Source organism: Wasmannia auropunctata, unplaced genomic scaffold (genome assembly GCF_000956235.1).
Source record: "Wasmannia auropunctata unplaced genomic scaffold, wasmannia.A_1.0 LD336090.1, whole genome shotgun sequence".
Classification (NCBI taxonomy): domain Eukaryota; kingdom Metazoa; phylum Arthropoda; class Insecta; order Hymenoptera; family Formicidae; genus Wasmannia; species Wasmannia auropunctata.
In genome coordinates, this window is record NW_012026800.1 from 3,445,854 (window position 1) to 3,462,395 (window position 16,542).

A 16,542-nucleotide genomic window follows, 5' to 3' on the forward strand; every position below is an offset into this window, starting at 1 on the left:
TTTTTCGCTACTCTATATTTGTTATGTCAGAAGTCTATCAAATATGATCGCTTTAATAAAAGACGATCCAAGAGGAAAAGTTAATCTTTCGGAAAGTGAGATAGCTGGTAGTATTTATTATTTACACAGTAGTATTTAATCTTTAACACAGTTATACATATGAACTTTTAACAATTGTAAATATCATTTTTCTTCATATAACGATCGACAAGGTGAATGCTCGAGACATTGACTTTTCCTTGGATCATTCGCTGCCTAGTCTAATTTCTAATTAATAATTTTTTTTGTAAGTAATTCTTCGAGATTTCAGTTTTCAATTCTAACGCTATCGTGAATTAATTCGGAGATTCTAGTAAATTCTGAACTAATTCTGAGAATCATGTGTACTAAGTTTATTTTTTTTTAGAAGAAATGTCTAATTTCAGTGCTAAAGCTTTTTTAAGAGAAAGCATCTGTTTTCAAGCTTTCGTTTAACTGTATTACCCAAGTAAAAGAGTTACGTTTAAAATACATTTAATAAACGTTAAAAATCGTGTAATAAATGCACAAACCAAAAAATAAATATTTAAAATTTGATTTATATATTATAAGACATTTATGATCTATTTAACGTTTTCTTTTAATAGTTTAAAATGCCGTTATTGTACGAGACATTTCGACAATTTAATAAACGTATAATCAACGTTAATAATGTATATTTTATATTTCTTATATACCGTAAAAATGTTTCGGCTAAACGTTTTTTTAAACGCAAAACAGTTTACCTGGATAATTATTGTATCAGCGCATGAGTGCACGATATACTGGCTACGTGTGACGTTAGAGAAACAAAACTTATTGGAGTCTCGTGAAGTGTCTTCGCTGTTGTCATGGGTAACGGCTATAGTTTACGACCTTCCTAAAGAGTCCGTCGATTCATCTTGATCCTCGTTCGTGGTCCAATCGTACGAAGCAATTGATAATTTCGTTTTCATTTGCTTTGTCAACGGCGGGATCATGTGCCGTGGTATCAAGAAGGTCGACAGGTTGAACAGATCCAGAAAGACCTTGTACCTATCGCTGTTCGCCAAAACGCATAAAATAAATGAGATTTATTATTACGAGTATTTGCAAAAACGTAAATCGTAAAATACTTGATAGTTGACAGAAGTTTTACGAAATGTGAACTTGATGCGTCTTTGAAGTGACGTACATACATATAAAGTGATAATTGACAACAGTTATCTATGCTGCTGCTTATCTAAATATTGCTTTTTGTTAAGTTACTGATAAAGGATGTATTGTTGTAATGACTTAATGACTTGTTGTGACATTGTAATAATATAACATTTATGTCGATGATAAGAACTCGCGATGAATGTTATTTGCGAAATCATTTTTGTTGCCACACTGATGCATCTTTTCAGTAAATAAGTTATTTCATATTTTTCGTATTTTAGTAAATAAATTATTTCGCTATTTAATTTAATTATTTTAATTTTCGTTAGTTATTATTAGTCATTAAGCAGATAAAATACCTTAATGTGGACTTCAAATACTGATAACCGGAAGACCCACCAGTGCCCAATTGTTGAGATCCAATCATCCTTTGTACCATGATAACGTGATTATCTAAAAGTACAAAAAGGAAACATTATTCTTAATTGTGTAAATAAATGTGGTAAGCATGTTTTCAGCACGTGTCATAACGTTATCAACAGTTTTAAGACTGATAATAACTATGCATAATATAACTGATAATAAACACGGGTCTGCAAATTTTTTCTTCTGATAAAGAAGAGTAATTTTCCACAAGAATAATTTTTCTTACGACGTACAAAAGAATTATAAAAAACTATTCTTGTTTTCCAAACAGCAAAAGTTATGCAAACTTGTGTGATAACTGTGTACATTTTTAAGTCTCGTAAATGTTGTAAGAAAATGCAAAAAATATAGATTGTGAATGTTGTAAAAAACAAAAAAATATATCACTATATTTAATTATAAACTTCAGTAAAATATAAATATGAATAGCAACGTATTAATAGTGTGTCTCTCTTACACCTCCATTTTGTGATTAGAGAGTCAATGTCCATTAGCGCCGTGAGGATCTGATGCGGCTGACTGAATCGTGGCTCATCCCGATACAGAGTGATCATTATTGCTCCTTGAAGGGCGCTGTGCGAAAATCTGCGTTCCCCGTGCGACACGAGAGAGTTGTGTTGCGACTCTTCGAAGATACTCTCAAAAACTGATTCTCGCGACTTCAAATTAGCTAAGTGATAGTCTTTGATGCTATCCTTCGATAGTTTCTAAAAATTTGACAAAATTATGAATAGCCAATCATCCTGAAATTCGAAAATAAAAGAAAAAAAGATGTTGATATATTTAGACTTTTAGAATTTCTCTACGTTTGCTCTTCCTCGTAACTTTCAACTTTGTAACTTCATGTAACTTCAGCATTAATTATTTTTATAATCGAGCTTCAAATTAAATTGCTTAATGAATGTTCAAAGTTCTTATCTTTTTTAATTGCTTTAGATTTTTCTAAAGAGTCACCGAAATTGTTGAAGAGATTTGAATATTAGATAATTTAGCATTACGAGTCGCAAGATTAATAAGTACGGGCGTAGTTACATGTATGGCTTGTTTCTGCTCGGCCAACATCTTCTGCACCGATCGCTTATACTTCCCCCAGAAATCAAAGTCGTGCGCCTCGAGCCCTGGCGTTCTGCTCAACCAACTCTGGACCAGAATGCTGAGACTGGGTTCCTCCTCGGACCGCTTGATCGCCTCGGTAGCTTCAGGATTGTTCCCAAAGATCTTTAGGAAACCGTATTTGACCCTGTGTTCCTGTTTCACGCCCAGTTTGTTCTCCAGCAGACGGAATTGCAGCGACTGGAAACCCGAGGCCGGGCACAATAAGTCCCTAAACGCCATGAAATCCAACGGTGTCATCGTTTCCAGAATCGTCACTTGCTCCACCAATAGCTATAAACAATCCTCAGTATTTTGTCAGTTCGTTAAAAAAAAGAAGGAGGGCAAAAAGAGGAACTGTGCAACGATTAAATTACATATTGTTAAATGTACATGGTAGAGATTACAAATTACGCTTTCTATCATTTTTTTTTTCGATTAGAATTTATTAATTAGACTCTCTAAAAGTGAATCAGTGGAATCATCACTGATTTTCAGTGTATATCATTTTCCAATGGCATACTTGGAACTGTGATAAACAGTGACTATTTCAATGTTGTTTTAGTGATAATATACTGATTCAAACAGTGAATATCATTGGAAAAACCATGAATTTCAGTTCTCAAAACTGTTTGGCAGTAAAACTCACTATCTTTCAGTGATATTTACTATTTAAGTTAGTATATTATCACTGAAACAACATTAAAATAGTCACTGCTCATCACAGTTCAAAGTATATGCCATTGGAAAATGATATACACTGAAAGTCAGTGATGATTTCACTGATTTACTTTTAGAGAGTAGTAATCTGTATTTTAATATATTAAATAGATCGATCTTTTTATTTTAACAAAAGAAAGATCAATTTCGCTGCTAAAATACGCTGATTAAATGGGATCGACTGATCTTGTAACGAAAAAAACATCTTGAAACGTTCTCATCGATTTGTCAACGCGGCTGCATTCGCATTTCTATGGGCGCCGGTGCAAGCAAAGGGTGCGTGAGCGACATAATACGTTAATATCACAATGCCATTGCATCTAGTATAGTATATTTTTTCGAGAACGCGAGAATAATTTCTCTTGAAAAAAATGTTGACGTTATCTCACAATTTCTAAATTTATAATGCATTCATGTGCATACATACGTTGCACAGTCTTGGATATTATTTTGCATATCTTCCGAACGGTATTGTGTACCGAAGACAAATTCGCTCGCGCGCGTTAGTCGCGTCGATCGTAATTCCATTTCGAGACACTCGATATTACGTGCTCGTGCGTACACCGAGAATGCAGTAGTCGGCGAAGAGAGACGTTTTATCGAATCAGAAAAATAAAGAAAGGTACCGACCGCACCTTCTGCGGTATTGAAATAGAGTAACGGGTTTGTTACCTAACGTAACGTCTTCCCCGTTCTCCCTTTAACGCACGCACAGGCGCCCGGTGTCGCATATCGTCTAGAAATATTATCTTACTTGTAGCCCCCGCAGGGCTCCCCGTGCGGTTCCCACAGTCTTGCTTATCGTTCATCATGCCTAAATCGGGCGAGAAAAATCACCCGCGCGCCGCATCGCCGCACTTGATACGGCCGGCCGTTACGAAATAATATATATTATCGATGTAGTTTATCGCGAAGATGAAGCAAGTGGCAAGGAAAAGATATCATAGTACATTACTCAATATGCCTGTTATAGCGCGTCATATGTTCGATGTTTTCGAAGATATGTAAGAGGATGTGAGAGAAAGTGTCGCGACACGGTAAACAGCTTTGTCTGGCGAGACAGAAAAATTCGATTAAAGGGACACACTACCTGCGGCGAACTAATCGGCTTGTAATTAAGGGCCGTTCACCTTATTGCGTCGCTACCACCATTATTACTAAATAGACGAATTTCTGGCAGACACTTAATCAGCATGTCGCTCTAATTATATCCTATTATTAGATTTAAAAAAAAAACATAAAACTGCATTTTTTTTTCTTTCGAGAATCCTTGAGGGAGAAATCGTTTTTGGAACATACCTTCAGAATAAGGACAATGCGATTCAATCGTTTGAGGATCTCCAAGGTCTTCGACTCATTCAAGACTTTAGAAATTCCATTGCTCTGGTTGGCGGCCGAATGATCGTTAGAAGATCCGTTGGGCACGTTGAAATTGTCGGACTCGGAGCTGAAGAGCGCCCTGACGGAATCGAGCTCGAAAATAATTTGCTTGAACCAAAGCTCGTACGCTACAACGAATCGGGATGTAACGATAAATTGATAATATAAACGTTTCAATAAACAATTGATATATAGAGAGGGTGTTAAATTTTGACTATTTATAACGTTACTGTCCGGCCAACACACATGAAATTTCGAGATATACAAAATTATATATCATATTAAAGGGCTACGTAAGCACGATCGAGTCGCATCGCTATCGTTAATCCTGCGAAACCGGGAGAAATCGTGATCAAAGACAATAAATTGAATGCTATCACATTTATTGATAAAAAGCAATTGTTAAGCAATGTAATCTGTATTGTTTAAGGATGTATAATTTGGAGGAGTTTTTCGAGCGATTGATGAGCGACGAAGAGTTTGATATCAAATAATCGTTTGGTTGTTTCTGACTTCAAATAACACGTTTATCAAGTTATATGTGTTTAATCATAATATAATCCCTTTATTGCTTAATTCGTGATGTCTTAATATCTCATTTAACACCTTTTTGTCAATAAACGTGATAGTATTATATCGTTATGGTGCAATTTGATCACGATGTTGTCGGAGAACTTTTCGATACGAAATAATCATTTGATTGGAATTCTGACTTTAAATAACACGTTTATAAAGTTATATGTGTTTAAATAATAATATAGTCCTCGTTGGTTAATTCGTGGTATCTTGATATCTCACTTTTTATCAATAACAAACTTTTTATCAATAAATGTGATAATATTATATCATTATGGTGTTTGATTCCAATATTGCCGGGAAATTTTTTCCAAAATAAACGATACACCACTCAACCTGTTAGTAATTCTTTAATATGACACATAATTTGTACATTTCGAAACTTCTTTTCATATCGGCTGGAAAACAACCAAGACTTTAAAAAGGAAGATTTTATTAAGTAAACAATCTGAGATTGCGCTATTAAAACAAAATTCATAGAACGTGAATAGATAAATGAAGCTATTTTATAGCGTAATTCTTCTTCATGCATAGTAGAAAAATAGAAAACTCAATTGTCTCATGCTAATCGAATAAGAGAACGTCAATTATTAGTAAAATACCTTGATGGGTGACGATAAAGAGATGCTCGTCGTGAACCTCATTGCCGCATTCGGCGCTGAGAAGCCTTTGCGCGGACAAGATCTTATCTAAACATAGATACTCGCCATAGTGCAACCCCGGTCCTTGCTTCAATTCGTCCCGCCGTGTCTGATCGTCCCGATTGCGCTTGTCCTCTCTTCAACAGATACGTGAGGGTCGCCGTTAGTTTTTACGTCGCCGTTACCGCGACTTTTTAACAGAAAGGGACGACGCGTGATCGATTACAACACAAAAGGGTGCGTTCGGGGGGTGTACGCTGTCATCGCTATATACTGTGTCATTCTATCTTCGTTCATTAGATCATTCATTAGAAATGTGAAACAAGGATATAATGACGTAATTCATTAGAAATGTGAAACAAGGATAATGGTGCAACAGCGCTGATAGCGCGCAAATCGAATGATGATAAACCGCTTAATGCAATTTGTTTTGACGGATGTTTCATAAAACGTATTTCATCATAACTTTATCATTTAAAAATATAGACTCTTCTTCAAAATTATGTGAAGTCATTTCAATTTTTAAACAATACACGGAAAGAACGATTTTGTTGAAAGGTCTAAAAATTTTGCTAAATATAGATCTGAAAATAATTTTTTGTTAAATCACCAAAATAATTTATTGGAATGTTAAAACTGAGAAGCATTGCTATAAAACGTTTTGATATCCTAGTAATCATTTTGACTTTCGCACAAAATTATTTTGATTATTGTTCACGCGTTTCCTGAAATTCTACGGACCTTCGACGTACGCGTGAGATATCAATTAATTTCTAATACAATTAGGAAGTGCTGGATGAGGTAGACGGGAATTAAATCAGCCGTTCGATATTAACTCGCGAATCGAAGTGCTCGTTTCGCAAAAACGCACGGACCGGTAGCCCGAAATCTTTCAGATTAGGTAAAAATGAGGATTCGCAACGGTTTCTCTCGCTCGTCATTGTTTTCGGACGCTTAAAGGTGATTCCGTTAACAATGATTTGTACCAATCGGAGTCGAGAGTATGAAACCTGTTCATATATGGATATGTATTTGTCGCGGTGTCGCGAATGTTTGAGATAGAATCGTGTGATGAAACGTTTAATTTTATTTGTCCTGCGAGAATCTCGAACAATTATTGAACAAAAAATATTTTCAGATCTGGATTCAGCAAAATTGTTCTTTCCGTGTGTGTTTTAACAACGCTGGACTGCCTCTTTTTTAACGGAATGCAGACTAAAATTAAAGAATTTAAGGAAACTCTCTTAGAAGCATAAATGTGTCTTTTTTTTATTTTTAAGTACTCGCGATAATCGGCGATTTTTTTCTATGGTAAATAATGATGCACGGAAAGAATGATTTGTTGAAGTACCTAAAAATTTAGATAGATACAAATCTGAAAATAGTTTTGTTGATCGACAAGGCAACAATAATTGTGTAAGAAATTCAAGCATGGTGAGTAATGCTGCAAAAAATTTTAACATTCTAGCAATCAGTTTGAGCTATTTTAGCAATTATCTCACATAAGCAATTATTGTTATTATAAAAGCGTTCTACTCTGAAATTCGTTTTGCAGCAATACTGTCATTATACTGTCTAACTGAATCATATTTTGATGATTCAACAAAGTTATTTTCAAATTTGTATCTGGCTAAATTTTTAGATATTTCAGTAAAGCCATTCATTCTGTGTGAAAATTTCTCTAAATATCTAAGAGTAGTGAAAATTAAAAATATATTACTTACGCAATGCTGCTCATTGGGCAAGACATTCTTCAAATATGTCTCTGCACGCTAGTTTTAGAAGTAGATAAAGTAAATAAAGACACTGAGATTTAACAAGATATTCGATTTTTTTCCTTTTGTTTCAGCGAAGTAATTGCCCGAATTGCCTTTCAACAAAGGTAACACAGACTACAATTCACTCGGAAGGTCCGACGTGCTGAGATCTTTTAAATACGACTTGTCAAGTGCCGCATTTGCGTGTACGAGAGACCACGCGCGACGCACACTGTCGAAGAGGTGGATGGCGCTCGACTAACGTTCGATTCGTCGTTCAGAATTTATCTTCCGTATAATGACAGTATTGCTACAAAACAAATTTCACGGAATGCTCTTATGCTAACGATGATAACGATGATTTCTTACGTAAGATAATTATTAAAATAGCTCGTTAAATAATGTTAACGTTAATCAATTCTCCGAAATATTTTTTCGGTTTATCAGAAGAGTCTTATCCTTCGTATACAAAAAACATACCCGTTTCTGATTAACGCACGCGCTGTGTATATAATAAATATATTTTATTATTCAAGTAAATATTATTATATAGACGAGAGAGTGGTTTCATCTCCACGAATTATTTAATATAAATTATTGTTATTAATTATTATACTCGATTAAATTAAATACATTTTTCTGTCATTTATAAACAATTTATTAGTATTGTTAATATTATATATAAATATAAATATTTTAATTATACATAATAAATGATATTATTGTAATGATAAAGAAAAACAGCGCAGTTTAAACATAGTTTAAATATAAAACTAATATAATTTCTTAGATAATCATGTGTACATATACATATATATATATATATATACGCCAATATACTCGTACATACATTCTGAGACAACACTGTCTCGGAATATCGACATAAAGACATTTTCTAGCGTGTCATCTGAGTTGTGCATATATACATAAAATATATATTCCCATGTACTTAAAACATATATTGTGTACGAATTGTTATATATATATATATATATAGCGTGTACTATAAATACTAGAAAAGATATTTTTGAGCATAGAATATTAAATTATATGAATTTTTAAGATAAAAATAATGTAAGACAATAATATTAAATAATATCCTTTTATATATAACTAATCATATATGTATATATATACATATATATATATATATTGACAACTTTATGTACAATAATTTTATGTACATAAAATATACATGTCATGTATATTCTGTGTACATAGTTATAGTGTAGAAACTTACTAGAATGGAAAGTTTTGGACATAGTTTGTAAATATTTTAAGACAAAAATATAATAAGATAATTTTAATATTCTTTTTAACTTTATAAAATTTTAAAAAATGTTATTTTTAAACTTCTCGTAAATAAAATTTCAAATAATTTCTATGCACAATGTGCATAGAAATGCACTATGTTATTACGAAAATTTAACTAAATTGCACTATGCACTATGTTATTACGAAAATTTAACTAAATATTTTAGACTCGCAAGCTCGTTAAAGATTTATTTCGAGAGTACATTGACAATCAAACGCATAAATTCGCGCGTGATTCGATTCTTAATTTATCACAGGTAAACCTTTATCACTGTTAATAACGTCAAACTGTTATCCGACGATTTATTGCAAAATTCTGTAATACTGTCTACCGTGAATTTCCTTTTTCATTCTATTCTGACTCTTCTCTCAGATGGCAGATGTCGCGTCGTGTACGTTTTATTGTTTTAGTTGAAAGCAGTAAGATTATTAATGTTGGGGATTATTAATGATGGAATTAATGGAAATAGTTCAAATGCAAGAAAGAACATACACATTGAAAAAATTAATATTTTTTTTATATTTAATTATTAAATGTGCGGTATACATACTGTATACCGCACACATTATTCTTTATTTATAATTATTATAATATTGTTAATAATAATTTGTTTATAACATATTACATTTATAACATTTACGTGTTATAACATATTACGTTTATAACATTTGTTTATAATAATAATATTATATTTATATAATAAATAATAAATATGAAATATAACAGTCGTTAAAAAAATATGAACGCTCTCTCTCTCTCTCTCTCTCTCTCTCTCTCGCTCTCTCTCTCTCTCTCTCAAATAATTTTTCGATTATCAGATAAAAATTACTTCAAGAATTATGATGTAATGGAACTGCATTACAGGATTACGAGTCGAATGATAACAAACATCGACGCCAAGATAAATAAAGTTTATTGATAACAATTATAACAACCGCGACGATCCTGGTTAGCAATGAAATCTGTTCATGACAATTAATCGTCCACCGGACACGCAGTTTCCCGGAAGTATTGATAACTCCGTGTGTCCATCACACTGATTATAATTTTCCTCGCCTCTCCCGGAGCATTGCTCCTTTTTATCTGCCACGCGATCTATCGAGCTACCTAATACACATATGTATACGCGAACGACGATGTTTTACATCACGCGAGAAATCTCAAGAAAAAAAGAAGTTATCTAATTTTTTATTCCAAACATAGCGGATAAACTAATCGAATAGAAAGCGAAGGATTTTTAAGAATTTAATATTTAACAGAAATATTCCTGACTTCAAACGCACCTGAATCGCAAAATGAGATTTGACTGTAAGAAGAAATGCAATATGCGCAGATATGCACGTACCGAGGAAAATATTTTTGAAGGTGAATAGCATTCCCTAGGAAATATGTATTATTTTGCGAACAAGTTTTACCTTCGTTGTCCCGGAGGAGATGTTATCGTATATCTATTTCAAGCGAGATTTTGACGCAGATCGAGACGTCATTCGCTGCATTTGCACTCCGATCGTTGCGTTTAAGTGTCTCTCTGCCATCTTGATTTGCGCACAAATGTCTTCTTAGATTGCAAATTACTCCGAGATTCTACATGTCGCTGTGTATCACTTATTTCCACAGCCCCGGAAGTCCTGTTCGATAATATCTTCAATGACGTACGACACTCGTTTATGTAATTGTGTACCATCGCAGAAGTGTTTTGATATAATTACCGGCAATGTCCACGAAGGATATGTTCATCGGACGCGTTTACCGCTAATTTCTGATATTCCGCTTAATGAACGCGCTATCGTTAGATTGCATTTCTGTATGATCGCGTAAACATTGTAAGCAAAACCGACACGCATGGATGCTCGAGTGAAGAGACACGTGCATCACTTAATTACCACAATAAATTCAATAGCTGCAGAATTATTATTCTCGAAGCATAATTTTTTTATAATTTATCGAATCTCATATGCTAAGTCACTCCTAAGTATTACATCATTTGGAATTTTCTATTTGTTCGAATTTTTTTGTACTTGCAGCACACACACAGCGGTAGTAGGTCTCGGCCGTAATTTGCATAAATTAATACCTCCTATTCCGGTTTCCCTGCTTAGCGCTCGTTATTACATTTTCTCTCGAGCGAAGAACGGAGGTCCAGCACGCGTGTAACAATTTCCTATAATAGGTACGAAAAAAAAATATGACCCACTTCGGAAATAGAATTCGGCTGCGCAAAAATAAAGAAGCGTCATAAATATTCGTGCGACGAATGCACGCGGTATTTAAGAAATAATGTATAACTTCCCCGATTATGTAATTGGCGTGTGTGCGAGAGAACACGGTTAATGTACAAGATTGGATTTTGATAGCTGATGCAAATACCGAGCTTGTGCACATGTGTACACACGAAGAAGAAAATATATCGGCGCGGAAGCGCGTGCTGGAAGTTTTTAATTATGATTCCAGACTCGAGATAGCGATTTATTTTCTGCGGCGTTAGTACCGCGCGTCCGCCGTAGTACATTCAGTCAATTCTTTTTCCAAGCGGCTATAATACTCGCGCAATCTTTACGGAATTCCCGTGTAGAGCGAGACCTCGCGCTGTCGCAATCGAGTGCAACGACATAAAGCGAAGATAATGCGCCGCCTGATTATTTGCTCGCAGCTCCGCTAATGTACGAAAGGTCGTGCCGCTCCACTGGATCGCGCGGATCCACGTTTTAAGAATTAAGCTGAGAGTCGGGAGGAAAGAAAAAAAATCGCTCGATTTCGCATACGTCTCTCTCCTAATTCGTCTTTCCTTTTTCTCACGATTACGATAACCCACTTTTCGCTCTTTGTACGGCTTCGCTCTTTCTGCAGTATTCCGTCATACTCGACTGAACAGAAGGCTATTATCTTGAGAAAAAGCGTGAATAAATCGCGCGTGTAAGGCACTTCTCGGGGAGATGCTGTCCTCCAGAACGGAAGGACGAAACGCGCCACGCCGAAGTCGCGCTCGCGGCTCGCGGATTTATGCAACGCTCGTTCTTGGAGGCATCTAATTGCCCGGTGTGGATGAGTGTCCGCTAAATTGCGGCCGGAAAAAACATTTCACGACGGATCGGGTGTCGTTCGAGCGCGCGTAGTGCTTACACGCGATCACAATCGCGTTCTCCACCTGCATGCCTCCGCCTGTATTTATTTCGGCTCAACGAGCCGAATTTTGGTTCGCGCGATCGTTTCCGTTCCCAATCGCGCCGCGTAATCGGCCAAGCGTCAATCGATGCCTCGTTATCGCTATCCTGGCCGGTCTATTTATCTATCCCACGATAAAACTCTCCGCTGGGCGTCCCCGCACAGTTGGTTACGCCAAACAGGAGACTCTCTGTCACGGGAGAGACTTCGGGAAAACTTGAAGTATACGGATAGCGATAACAAATATCCGTAAATCCGAATATCGCAAGACATTCGGATATCTAATGCGCGTCCTAGAATATTTACTGGATATCCGCCTTGGGTGTCAGACTTAGTCTCTTCCTCACCCTCGTAATTCCTCCGTGCCGCCCCACACCCCGGTCCGAGCGAGTGGCTGCAGTCTCTCTCTTTCTCTCTCTCGAGGATATCGCGCGGGCTGTCGAGAGGTCTGCAAACCCGGGCTTGACAGATTGCCGGAAAATTTAATAAAATCGCTCCTCGCGCAAAGGAATAATACTCGCGTTGTAATATATCAACCTGATGTTATCAAGCGACGACGACGACGTCATCGCAACACATACGCGGAACCTGCCTGCGACCGATCGGTGCAAGCAACACGCGGAACATCTGCGACGACGACGTTGCGGAAGCACGTGAGAAGTCGGCTAATGAGGCTCACCATTCACCGCGACTATTCGTCTTATCCCCTCGGGCTTGACTCTCGGTGATCGCGTGCGTGCGAAAAGCTTATGGGAAAAACGCTCTGGGTGGGTGCCCCGTAATATCTCGAGCAAATAAGTGACTACCTATTGTCCGCGTGTAACAATCGTCGTGCGAGATGCATCTCCGTGAGATGCCTCGCGTGTACAGGGGGTTTTCCGTTTTAATTTCTTACATGATGAAACGTGAAAATAATTTCAGCCCCTGATTTTACGGACGTAACATCGTTACCGGTATTTTATAATAATTATGTACGTAAAGACAATATTATTTATAATATATCAAAACGCATATTGAGTTTATGCGATTTCTTTTTATTTTATTTTATTTTGAATCACTCAGATAAATACGCTATGAAGCTAATTAATTTAATAATATCCAGATATTCAATAATAGCAGTAATATAGTATGTACAATTATAAAACAATATTATATCGCGATTTATAGCAATCGGGGATTGTTACTTCATTACATAAAAGCGGAATCTTAATGACCGATATGTAAATAATGTCTTTTTCATGGCAATTTCACTTCCTGTTTGCTATACAATTATTTTCAATAATAAATTAATGTCATAACGAGAATTATATCAATCAGTATTATAATGCAAACAAATTAATTCAGTAGTGAATATTTTACTGTAAAGTGGCTCGATGTCAGTTGAATAAAAAATTTGAGAAATTACGTATTTTTATAATACTGAAAGAACCGTCAATAGAAACACGTGCGTCTCTTTTGACATTTGTACCTTTTGATATAATCTATTCTTCTCTAATAGTCCGATTGTTATTTACTCACCAACTATTTATAAAATTATTATTCACGTGTGCATGCAGTGTGCACGCAGTGTTTTTTTTTCGCGTACACTGTAAAACGTAAATGTTACATCTCCTCGCGCCTGCTGTTGCGCAAGGATAAATTGTACCTTGATCACCCGGTAAATTATGTTTGCGATCCCTAACAGTATCGTAATTAACGTTCGGCCAATTTAGACATGACAACAATTATTGATCATTATGCAACAATTATTATATAACGTATTATGTACGCATTACGTGCGTGTACGCGTGTACACGCAGGTAGATGCGCGTATCTTCGCGAAAAGTCTTTTTCGTTTTCAAATTTCTCAATTTCCACCAGAAGGAATGCGACGTCCGGGCCCGGGTCGGCCCACTCTCGTCAAACGGGTTTCTCCCTTTTCGTCCACTCTTTTTTTTTTTAAATACGCCAGCCCCTATTTTTAGACGTGGCCTAAAAAGCACGGGGAAGATCGCTTCCTTCCTTTTATTCCTTTTTCCGACTTAGCCACAGGTAGTCGGCGTTCTATTCACTCACGCGTTATTCGGGGCCGCGAGCGGCCGGCAGTCCGACCGTTTTCTCTCTCTCTCTCTCTCTCTCTCTCTCAGCTCCAAAAGTAATATAAAAACTTTATATCTCTCGGAACCATACTGTCATAACAATTCGACAATTTTCGTAGAAGGCAAAAAACCCCGCGGCTATTTTTCAAAGATAACGTTCTATCTAATGGGAAGCTCTCCCGCTAAAGAGGTAGGAGATATATTAAATTTATTGCGAACATTTTTAAGTTTCGTAGATTTCCTTACTTAACTGTGACGTACAAACAGAAATTTTATCATTAAAGTGCTTAACTGCTTCGAGATATAATTTAATTTTTAAGTAGAAATCTATAAAGGTGAGATACGGATGGTTTTTTTTTCTTTTAAGAAAATCTTTTATTAAATGCAGGTTTTTATTTCTCGTCTATCTTACTGATCTAATTATATCGGGAGTTACGCTTTCATTTTTAAAGTCTTTCTTTTTCACGTTTTTCTCTTGTTTTCGAGGTAACAAGTGCATAGTGCGCCGGAACTGCATCGATAACAAGCATCCTGTGACAATAGCATACACCACTTCTGAGCAGCCGGCGGATGTAAAATAATTATTCTTGAAATTGTAAAAACAAGAGAGAGAGAGAGAGAGAGAGAGAGAGAGAGAGAGAGAGAGGGAGAGAAAAAGAGAGAGAAAGAGAGTAAAAGGGAAACGTATTTATTGCCATGGGGAAATCTAAACGATTGTATTTATTTTGCTTGCGATAAACTTTGCTGAAAAATATCTCTTCGAAATCGTGATTTAATTAACGTGGCGCGCGCGTAGTAAAAGGTTGCAAAAGGACGTAAAATTTGTGAATCTTCAAACGATCGTACTATAACGCAGTGAGATTTCCGTATTATGCATATCGCTGTATTACGCATATAATTACTGTCGTAATTAATTCAACTTTATTCCGACGATTTAATTAATTATTCATGAAAGCGCCTCGCTCCTGATACCCCGAAAATCTCTGCAAAGACAGACAGCGTCATGTTACTTTACTGTAGCCCGCGTCTTTTCTGAATTCTGCGGTTACATTTTTATATTGAAATCGACAAAAGTTCACGGGTTTGAAATGCTAAATCGTCGACCGAAGACAGTCGGATCGTCGTCAATGGAAATCGCTATTACCATATAATCTTCGGGCAATCGAAAGGTCAGCCCGATCGATTCCGCCATCGTCGTCACCTTCATGATTGTTTGATAAATAGATCGGTGCCGTCGCCTCTTGGCGTAAACCTTCCGTCGAAATTTATCGTACCAATTAGTACAGGTTTTAAAGGAACCGAATACATGTGCAAGTGCTGCACTTTTGGAATCTCGTGCCAGCGCTAATCCGTTCGATTTATTGCGCCTAGATACTACGGTGTACTTATTAGATTAAACGAGATAAACTGATATTGAGAATAGTGCCGCTGTGGGTACTCCATATACGAGATCGGAATGTAGAATTCGCCATTTTTCTCACGAGGATTTGTGATCTCTCCCGCGATTCCGCGCACGTACCCAGAGAGGATACGTGTATTCGGAAAATCACGACGTTATCCGTTCATTTTTTTGCTCCACGGGATAATTATGTTATTACCGCGACAGAGTAAATTTCCGCGTGTATATCATAAATATATTTTTCTAATCGGCGGCCTGAGCAATATTTTTGTATTCGTTAAGAAACAATTATTATGTATCTACTTTTCAGGTTTTGCAATCGTTAGAAATGAAATATTCCTTCTGAATGAGAAGTATTGATTATCGATTAGGTTTTTTTCAGTTATTTTTTCATTAGAATAAAACTGTAGATGCAGTTATTGATTAAATAAAATTCAACAAAAAAAATCACACATATCAAAGTTTCTTCTTCCACTTCATATATATATTTTCCCCGAATGCCTCACTCCCTGTTCCGATCGATTGATCAAAACGATTCACGATCCGTTCGCACGCTCGCTCGCTCGCTCGCTCGTTCGCGAGTTCGCCTGTACTCTTGTGTACAGTCACGCACACGCCGGCAGACGAGACGGGTGTGTGGCACCTCGAAGGTCCACGTGGTCGTGGATCACGGTAGTGGTGCCAGTCGTCCCCCGGCCGTCGTTCAAGTGTGCATGAACGCCGGTCATCATCTCCGCCGGCCGCAGCCGCAGCAGCCGCCGCCGCAGCCGCCGCCGCCGCCGCCGCTGAGAGGAGAGTTAGCTGGGAAAAACGCGAAACAAGAAAACAAGCCGGGACA

At 36.6% G+C, this 16,542-nt stretch overlaps 1 protein-coding gene across 1 annotated transcript; it reads right to left on the minus strand.

Annotated features, from left to right (window-relative positions):
• Positions 1-96: 96 nt before the first annotated feature.
• On the minus strand, positions 97-8,032 carry LOC105447954 (tryptophan 2,3-dioxygenase). Its single transcript, XM_011686284.1, has 7 exons — positions 7,718-8,032; positions 5,955-6,130; positions 4,696-4,904; positions 2,617-2,970; positions 2,042-2,291; positions 1,518-1,611; positions 97-1,059 (listed from the first exon to the last, which is right to left on the minus strand). The coding sequence occupies exons 1-7, from the start codon at positions 7,741-7,743 to the stop codon at positions 888-890; spliced, it is 1,281 nt and encodes a 426-aa protein (XP_011684586.1). The 5' UTR covers positions 7,744-8,032; the 3' UTR covers positions 97-887.
• Between the last annotated feature and the right edge of the window lie 8,510 nt (positions 8,033-16,542).